Below are 10169 nucleotides of genomic sequence, written 5' to 3' on the forward strand. Positions count from 1 at the left end.
TTCTTTGACAAGATTTTAATTTGTATTTCCGGGATAAGCGTGACAGTATCTCTCGATTAAGAGCCGTTTTATTAAATTTCAGCCCCCGGGTTACATGCTATAACACCGTCAATTATGCTGCTTTTGGATTGTCCAGCAGTAAGTTTTAATAATATATTCATATATATCATACAATGCAATGTAGCTAGATGCAAGTTTTTGAAATCCTCCATTTGCTGACGATTGCCCTTGAAAAGTGTCAGCTCGAAAAGCTTCGGGTTTTAATATATTTTCACTATGAATATATTATTAAAATGTATATTAAAGTTCTGTACCCAAAAGAGTCTCTCCAGCATTAAGTGTTTGCCCGAGCGTAACGACGGAAGTTGCGTACCTATCCGTAGGTTTAGGTTAGCAATCTTTAATCTAGCCCAGACCTGGGCAAAGTGCGGCCCACGGGCCAAATGCGGCCCGCGAACCGATTCTGAGTGGCCCGCGTGCCTGTTGCTTGGAATTCAAAACATAAAATCTATATTTGAATATTACTGAGTGGATTAAACCATAGGGTGTATAAAGTAAACCGGGGTGCGAAAATTGCTTCACTTTGAAGTCTGTTCATTAGTATGCCGCGATTACGCAGCCTACGTCCCTCGCAGGCGTAATCCAGATTCAAAATAGAGCTAATGTAGCAAAGTATGCCGTAACATTTAAAGTCACTCTCTCCATATAGTTTAGTTCAAACCTTCTTTGTTGCCATTGTCGCATAACGCGGTCTGAGATTCACAAGGTTTCGTGATAGGCTACGTTTCAAAATACCTATTTCGTGAAACAAGTCAATCAGTGCTCGTTTATACTATGGGACATCAACATCCATGAAGGATGAACGGGCATGTCAAAAAAAGGATGCAGAACGCTAAAATTCAAAGACGCTATGGAGCACTAAACACATGTATATATTTTATAGATTTCACCAAGCCACAAATATTCGGAAGGCAGCGATCAATGCAATAAGCATCGTAGTATACAAAATTCCTTTTCATTTCTTAATATAAAAAGTTGGAATTAAGAGAATTAAAAATGTACCATGTTTAACATTGCTTTGAATTATGACGGAAAAAAAGTTTATTTGTTTCTGCTAATTAACGGTCATTTTCTCATTATCTAATATCAACGCATCCACTGAGCAGCATTTATTACCAATGTATAGTTCACTGCTTTCAATTTAGAAATAAACTTAATACGCTGGATAATATAGATCAGAGGTTCCCAACGTGGGCGATTAGCCCCCCAGGGGGCGAAAATAACGAAGGGGCGATAGAGGGGGGACAACGTTGGATTTTCAGTCAAATATGATTAATTATGCTTGGTTTATTGCTCGGTTCAGTTTATATGATATCGATGTTGATAGAAAAATGGCTCAATACATGACCCATTCCAGCCTGCCATACGTGAAAAGGATTTCAAGTCAGTAAATTTGCATCATATCATACCTATTAGTTTAAAAACTCTCTAATCCTCATACCATCGGGTTGGCGTACGTCCAAGTCTATATGATAGTTGCGCTCCCGTAGGCTGCACAGTGCACAGTTACAGTTGACACTCCTAGACTAAAGCATCCAAACGGTTTTAAGATATTCGGTTGACGTTCTTTCATAACTACTGATACGGTCGACTCATTTCTATATGTTATGCAAAAAAAAATCTATTACATATATATTTATTTATTGGAGGTTCCCACATCATAATCAAAGCATCAGGTTCTAATAAATCGCGCTAAGCGCGGAAAAAAGTTCAGGATAAGTAACAATCTGCCCCCAAAGACTCTGTTTTATGTTGATTTACGAAATCATTCGGAATCGCCTATAGGAGCTTTGTACATTTTGAAAACTTCTGTTTCACTTTTTGCAAAACACGGCTTCAATGTCGCTTGCGTGAAATCATTTGGTGTGCCCAATGATATATATACAATGATTGGAAACTACCGTGAGCTCTGCGTTTCAGCGTGTTCCTGGTCACGCTTCATCGCATACACAGTTGTGCTGTAAACAAAGGCTTCCTCAGTAATACTTCTTCGAGGAACTAGCGATGATTTATAATTCATTGGGTGTATTTATCAGTGGCAATTAGCGTTAACGTGTTGAATTATAGCTTAAAAAGCGCATTTTTTTTCTCGCGTCTGGGATTTTGTTTCTGATTATGCTAGCGGACCGCTGCCATATAAACGTTGATTCACGTACATGTACTTCGTACAGTCGTACCCCTAGTTCACAAGATAAATTTCGCAAATCCTATTCACACATTGACGACTCGCGATTATACGCAATCCCCGTGATGTAGCCTTGTGACGACCAACGAGGCTTATGTTCACACAGTCGCGGACGTTCAACCATTGTTCCCTGTTTGGAATCGGTGTCCTGAGCTCACACTATATTTTATTTTTCAATTATTTTTTATTATATTACTTTAACTTGGAAAATCATCGCTGCTCCCCTGATATATCAGGCAAAAAGGCCAGCGATTTCAATCAGGCATTGCTGCTAGTGACACAACCTTCATTCCAACTTCAGGTGTCGCTTTTCCATCATGTTGCAACATCAATAACATTATATATAATTAAATATCAAGCAGACGTAGTTTTTAGAGAAGTAATTCTAGTTATTTTGAGTACTCGAGTAGGTTTGCCTACTTCCTTGCGTGATTGTGTTTTCATACTACTCACCAAACAAAAACATCACAACTTGGTTTTTGCCAAGGATATCTATAGATATCCCTGAGTTTTGAAAATAGCACCCACATATTCAATGGCCATTTCGCAGTAGTCACTAAGCGTCACCCTGCAATTTCAAAAGTGACTATTTCCAACTGACTCCGAGCGAACAACCAAATCTACTTTTAGAACTTTTTAAAAGTAGGCTACTCTACAGATTTATATTTTCGCTACTTCTATTTAACCTGAGTAAATCATTGTAGCAATACTTCCACTACTTCAGTAGCAACGCTGCATACATCACCCACTTCTGAAAAAAGTCACCTATCCATGATCATTCCACAAAATCTCGATGCCTTACAATACAGAATTGAATTTTCAGGATTCCATCATGTTATGTAAAGAAATGAGGAAGACACATACATTCACAGATGGAACATTTACGAATACATAATTTAATCCTCAAATCCCTAATGCATGTGTATATGACCGAAATAATGATGCATGCATTTTAAAAAAGTAACATTAATATGCAACTGTACAGAACTAGATCGATGCAAAAATAACCATGTGAACAACAAAAACAGTTTATGCGTGATTTTTTAAGCAATAACAGTGCTAGATATCAATTTTTGTCATCTTCAACTTGGGATAAGTATTTGGATGATGTCCCTAATAACGCAGCAGTACACTCGCTTTCGTTGGCTCAAAAATGGCCAATTACGACTCGAATGATGCCGTATCTACTCTTGATGAAATCTGCCTTGTTTAAATGTTTGTCCATCTTTGCTTGCTCTTCCCGAATCATTGGTAGGATGGGGAATATCCCTTTTCCGTAATTTTATATGATATCAAGGTGTCACCAAATTCATTAATATCTGTAGTGCAGAATAAGGATTCGGCTATTTGACCGTACCTGTCCAGGGTTATTAAATGCATTAATGGTTATCGAGACACAAGAATTTTTTGGTTTTCTCAGTTGCTGTTCCTTCAGCACAAGAATCTATCCATTTTCGCATTTTAGGCAAGAAATCATTTTCCAGCCAGTCCAAGCGTGAATCTTCTGGAGTGCAATATGGCTTCAAATCGGCGTTGTAGCTGATCTTGGTTGATGTATTCATGTCGAACCACTTGTAAATACCGGCAAACCATGCAGCAGCTTCTTTAGCCTCTCCTCGCTCGCATAATACGGGCAGCACTATTAGTCAGAAGCTGAGCAGCAAAAATCTCCCGCATCTTTGCCAAGCCTTGTATACGAAAATGTGCATCCGACAATTTGCAGCATCTCAATTCCGTCGGTTCAAACAGCCGTAAAATGCTGCTATCAAATAAATTTACCATCCTTGTTGAGAAGTTTCGTACCACCAGTGCGGCTGGCGTAGAGGTTGTTGCACACGGTTTTTACCAAATGGGGAGGGTCGAAAATCAAAAATATCTTATGCTGGGGGTTGAATATATTTTTGCATTTGTAAGGATACTCTAAGTTCAAGTTATTCAGCTCTTGGAACATCTTGCAATTTACACTGAGTCCATCAGCAACAAACTTAGCTACCCGATATCCACAATCCTCCAAGATGCCGACACATTTCCAGAATATACTCGAAAGTTGAAATGATGCCACTGACTCTGTTGCGTAGTATGCCAAGGGTTTGGAAACAGACGTTACCAGCCCACTGGCATAAACTTGAGGAACGTGTGTAGCTGGCTCATCATCATCTACAGGTCTCGGCTCCCCAAGATCAACGAATCCAACCATTCAGTCTTTCGTTGTACTGAATACGATATTCTCTTTCACTGAAAATGAAAAAAATCAGAAGTAGTTGGACACATGAAACATCACAGTGAACAGCATTGCTGAAATATTCGCGATGAAGTTTTCGACACAGCTATGAAGTCATGAGAACACAATCTAGTCAATTTACAGGCAAATTTAAGGTTGGAATTGCTCCAATTTTCAAATTCAACGATCTGTGTCCTGTTTGCAAGAGCAAATGCATTAAAACGATGCATGCACTGTAACAACCGGTTAAATTGTGAGGTAATTATGTCTCTGTAATTAGAACTCAGACGAGTAGTTTGTCCTTGCGTAGGCTGTAACTGTCTGGTACTTAACTCTGAGAAATTGTCCTCTTCGAACCGTTGCTATCGTGAACTCTTCAGACGGATATATGTTCAAAACACAGTTTATTCTTCTACGTAATTCAGTAGGTTTAGCATGAAGTCTCATCTCGAATTTGCTATCGCACGAGTTTATAAATGCTCGATATTATCGTAATAGGAAATTACGTCACGTGCGCATATAGCGTGGAATTGCACTGTTGATATACGCCCTAGACACACCGTCGCACTGTCTCCATTTTGAGGGAGCGGACATGCAATGAGCGGAAGTAAACAACAACACATAGGCGTAACAACAGTTCCTAAAGGCAATCAATACCACTTACTCATACAGTCCGAATACTAAGACTACGAGAGAGATGAACACATTTTCTACATCTTTTATAATATACAAGTTAGCCTAGCAGATCACAACACAATTCCAGAGAAATACACTAGAATAAGTAATAGTAACCTAACACTACACAACAATCTAGATTAACATACAAGAAAGGGTAGCCTAACAACTAACTACATTTAGCCTATACAATACAATACAACTCCAGATAACCAGAGCAAAATTGTTATTCAACACTACACTATTCGGATTAATACACTACAATAGGTAGCCTAATACAAAAAAAAATACACAATACGTCTCAGTAGGCTATGCTCAAGTGCAATCACCAGCCACGTCTGAGAGGCTATCCAACTTTAACAACAGTCAATGACCACTCATATATACAATGTGGTCGTTACATACGGCAATTGTACTTCGCTAGTACAATTAGATTGGATAGGGTCGACGTCTATCACAATCTACACTCTCGCGCGGTGCTCTCCGTTTTACTCCCCTGTGGCCGGGCGACTGCCTGTATTCTTCGGTGCGTCAGGACTTACTATGGACGGGGTTACCTTCTGAGGGCGCGGCAATGTTGGCGAATCGTGACGAGTCAGAACGGCATCAGGTTCTCGGTCATGTACCATTGAGGTGGGGACGATTTGATCACCCCGGTTGGCGTCCGGCATAGATTGAAGCGGGAGCTGAGTTTCCTCGGTTATGGTTTCGTCGTGCTTTAAAAGCGGCTGCTCGGTATCGATATCGACTGTGTGCCGTCTCGTGCTTGCGTCAGAGTCATACTGATACTCGTCAGATAGTGCCCCAGAAGTGCCCGAATCGATCGATCGCAATTCAATGTTCTGATCGGAGTTTTCGCCACGCGTCGTAGGAGGAGGAGTTGCACCGCGTCGAGTCGAATAGCGTTCGCGCAACGTGTTCACCGTGTCTGAAATAAACTTCACACCGGCAATACGATTGTCATGAAAGGACTTACGCATTACATTGCGTTTAGAACAAAATAATTTACAAGTTAAATACAATCCCCAGATCATAGCGTTCAATAGGATAAAAATCAAAATGTATTGGACAATTGGGCTCGTTACACTAGCCAGTACGTACAAGATACTGCCCCTAAAAGCATCGTAAACAATTTTAACTGGAAGTGACGGATCGGCTTCTACGTGAACACCGATTTTACTACGATTAGCTAAGTGGGAGGCTGATAATTCACGCAATTTATGAACCAACAACATGCTATGGGACATGTGAGCCAACACGCTGTCATAATCCGTACCCAGCGAAGGGTCTATTTTACTGAAAATATCTAAAAACGTTTCAGTCAGATTCACAGGATGTGTCGATTCTATAATCGTATCTATACCGTCATGCATTGAGAATTTAACCTCTCTTACTGACGCGTTCTGCGAAACTAGTAAGCCATTTCGATATTTAAAAAACGACTTCCCTACTTTAAAAATTTTTGTTGTATTTTTCGACCCGAGATCCAATGTAAGCGGACCCAAGTAGGCTGTACCATTGTCTACGAGGGTGGCCATACGTGATAAGTTTTGCCCGAACTTCACAATCGGTCTCGCAGATAATCTCCCGTCTGGCAAGAACAAACTTTCCTGTACTACGACAGTCTGTCTAAAACATTGTTCAGCCTGAATTACATCGCCAGCTTGACGAAACCGTGGGCGCCCTTTGGTTGGTGTCAAGTATAACGCGGCGTTCGTATTTAACGGGAGCAGCGATTTTTGGATATTAAACATCTGGTGCTCAGCGTTACATTCAAATGCGTTTAAATTGGACACAAGACTCCGGTACCGAAAATCAGATTGATCTTTTACCTCTTGTAACGTCGCTAGTAGGAGACGTAAGCTAGGAGTGGTACGATTGAAACTTGCGGCCGGCTGTTCAATCGATAATCGTCGCATATCCCCATCTTTACAACGTTTCGGCACGACATAAAATTCGTTGACTAAGCAGATGATAGACCTCCCTCGGATACACCTTGTGGTCTCCGATGTACAAGATCGTCTGGATCTGAAACTTAGTCCCAGTGACGTCATCTCAATTCTTGTCGCATATGGATAACGCTGTCCATAATGAATTACAACTGGGCTGTTCCTTCTTATCAACACAGTCGGGCAACTATATCTAGATATTGCACCAGAATTCCATACTACCGTGGCTAATTGGTTACTACAATGCCCTTTAGTGGGGGCACAATTTGACAAATCAGTCTGGTCGGATCTCAAGGCTATGTTCAGGGTGTCATATGCGATATCTAAATTATGAACGATCAAATTTCGCAGATACCCTTCATTTGAAGTTGGCCATGTCCAATCTACGTGCAATGAATTATTGGTAGCGTACAAGCCTTCTCCCATTGATTCCAGATTTCCGTATTGTGACAATTTAGTAACGATGGCATGCTGACATTCCGCCAATGGAATCTGGTAACGAACTTCCTCCGATACCTCTTGGCTGTAAGTACCAAAAAAGAAGTAGTGAGATTTCCACTGTCTCTCCGTGACATAGCACATTTGTCCTTGGAAATGATGAAAGCGGTTACGCAAAGCATAAATGTCAGCTGTGCATTTTTCTGAACGAGTCACGGGGTTAGTTACACACTCATCAGGCGGGGTAATTTCGATAAACTCAGAAACAGCATTCTTTGTACAAACTTCAATGTCTATACACTGTAAAAAATAAAAACCTCGATTTACCGCGAAATGTTTGGAAGCACGGTAGCCAGACATTTCGTGGTAATCTAACATAACCGTTAGTCAATGTAAATTCAACTTACCCTCGTCCGGTAATCTCACTTTACACGCCAGACTGTAATGTTACAGTCACCTCCGGTATATCTAATCTACATGTTCTCCTGTACATTTGCGATCGAGACTGTCATTTTACCGCCTACCTACCTACATGCTGTCCCTGTAAATCAGGATTACATACCAGCTTGTAAATTCACGTACATCCATACCTATCGCAAAGCAAGCCGATGCAAAAATATCGTAACATTTTCTTCACATTTCCAAAACGACATTGGAACAAACAGTATATTCATTCATGATATCACGATGAAGTGGTTATCGATGGAAAAATATTGCTGCTGGAGGTCTAATTCTTCTTTAGGAGACATGCAGTAACACGAGTGGTCTCAAGAAAACGTGACTTAATTCCACCACCGGCCAAACTTCCAATTGTTCCTTTTTCTCGTTCTCATTCCTTCTGTGTAAGTAGTATCTTGCAGTTCCACTAAAAAGAATTCATGCGTAAGTCGCTAGATAAAGCAAAGTTCCTAACCTGAACAGTGGACATGACATTATAAAGACTAAGACAAATAGGCTAACAAAAATATAACATGTTATGAAGTACCGGTACTGGCACATTGTGTGATAACGGCTCCGCCTTTTACATGACATAGCAGAGATTCATGACTTTATCTCTGTATTGAAGCAAAAGGTTCCTAATTTAAGGTGGCATGTGTGGCAAACAAATCCAGCAGCGGATGAAAACATATCTATGCTATGGCCCGAAAATGACATTACCAAGCCAACAGTTTCAACCCCTCCGCAGCGGAGTATGTGGTCACTATATAAGTCGACAAATATACCAAAATAGAACAGAGAATGCGGCGAATGAAATATATCAATCATGAAATCTAAGTCGTCGAGGGCTGGTGTGCAGAGTCAAATATTCACGGTAACAAATACTATGTAGTACTGTATTACCTTTTAAGATGCGTATTCCATTCAGCATTCCTAGGAATTTTTAACGATCGTGTCCACTTTCTTCAAGCACAACAAGCTTCGTTCCACCCTTTGCTCAAATCTCACTAATGGCCAATGGCCAGACGACACTCGAACGATTTCGAAATAAATGGTATTCATCCGCTGACACATGACACCAATAATATTTACTGGCCACGTTATAATGTCTGATCTGGGTCGTTTTTTCCATACAGAAACATTTATCATTGCATGTAGTCCCTTTTTTCATCTAATTTCGTATAAATTGATGTATATTCCATGTGTTGTTCACTACTTACTGTACTTACCTAACCAGACGCTGATTGTGATGTCACAGTTGTGCGTTGGTTGTTTACTACGAATCTCAGAAAAAGCAGTCACCTGTAACCTATTACAGGTCGCCTTATCCGCCATTAACAAATGGTTAGCTGAGCAAGCGGTGCTGATATTTCTAGTTTCCCCGAGCAATATTACACATCCTGAACTAATTTTCTAACTTATCAGCCTTATCCGTGACAACGAATGTAACCAGCGAGACTGGCCGTACAGCCATTGCCTTATAATATAATATGGCTACGGTGTACCACATTTGCTACGATTGTCAGTTATTTCTTGTACCCTACTAAGCTTAAATTGATACTAGGGCCAACAATTTCGGTATGACAGACCCCAGTCTCGAAAACGAGTTCAATCAGGTCAAATCACCTCTAGAATGATATATCAGTAACATTCAGTTCTACGTATACATTGGCTGCAGCGATTTTGAAGCTAATCAATTTTGCCAATAGCCCGGTAAGCTGCAGTAACGAGTAACTGTCAGTAATTTTGCGAAGAAATTCTGGTAACTTACTTTACAGCTATATTAAGGTAATATTACATATCAAAATGTAAAATGACAAGCTACGCACAGTAATTGGCTGCGACCGGCAATTCGTGGTAAAATTTACAGAGATTTCCCAGTAAATCTACCAGATTTTTTACAGTGTAGTAATGTCCGTGCTATTCCTTACGGTCCCTTGAATCAACGTCACAGTCGACAGCACAATCGCCAGAAACTGAATTGACGGATACCCCATAATCTTTCAGCCACTTCGGTTTTCTGACAGCACGTCCTAATCTCGTGTGAACCGGAGTAACTATATCGTTTCTGGAAGTAGAAATTGGCAGATTATTATTCGATACCTCCTGACTGGACGGCGTGGTCGCCGGACTGCCATTGTGCGTATTTCCTATAACGCTCGTAGCCACTGTATTCTCTGCCAGCTCAATCTGATCTGAAGGA

At 40.5% G+C, this 10169-nt stretch overlaps 1 protein-coding gene across 1 annotated transcript; it reads right to left on the bottom strand.

Moving 5' to 3' along the window:
• Positions 1 to 4853: 4853 nt before the first annotated feature.
• LOC145434908 (uncharacterized) lies at positions 4854 to 9280 on the bottom strand. The gene is made up of 2 exons (XM_080312143.1): positions 8870 to 9280; positions 4854 to 8393 (listed from the first exon to the last, which is right to left on the bottom strand). Exon 2 carries the CDS (start codon positions 7904 to 7906, stop codon positions 5630 to 5632), a length of 2277 nt encoding a protein of 758 aa, XP_080168269.1. The 5' UTR covers positions 7907 to 8393; positions 8870 to 9280; the 3' UTR covers positions 4854 to 5629.
• Positions 9281 to 10169: the final 889 nt, after the last annotated feature.

This window comes from Botryllus schlosseri, chromosome 1, assembly GCF_051294905.1.
Source record: "Botryllus schlosseri isolate E-star chromosome 1, Bs_hap1, whole genome shotgun sequence".
Taxonomy (NCBI): domain Eukaryota; kingdom Metazoa; phylum Chordata; class Ascidiacea; order Stolidobranchia; family Styelidae; genus Botryllus; species Botryllus schlosseri.

Excerpts from the sequence above, each read along its gene's own strand:
- LOC145434908 (XM_080312143.1), bottom strand. The coding sequence starts at position 7,906 with ATGTTAGATTACCACGAAATGTCTGGCTACCGTGCTTCCAAACATTTC.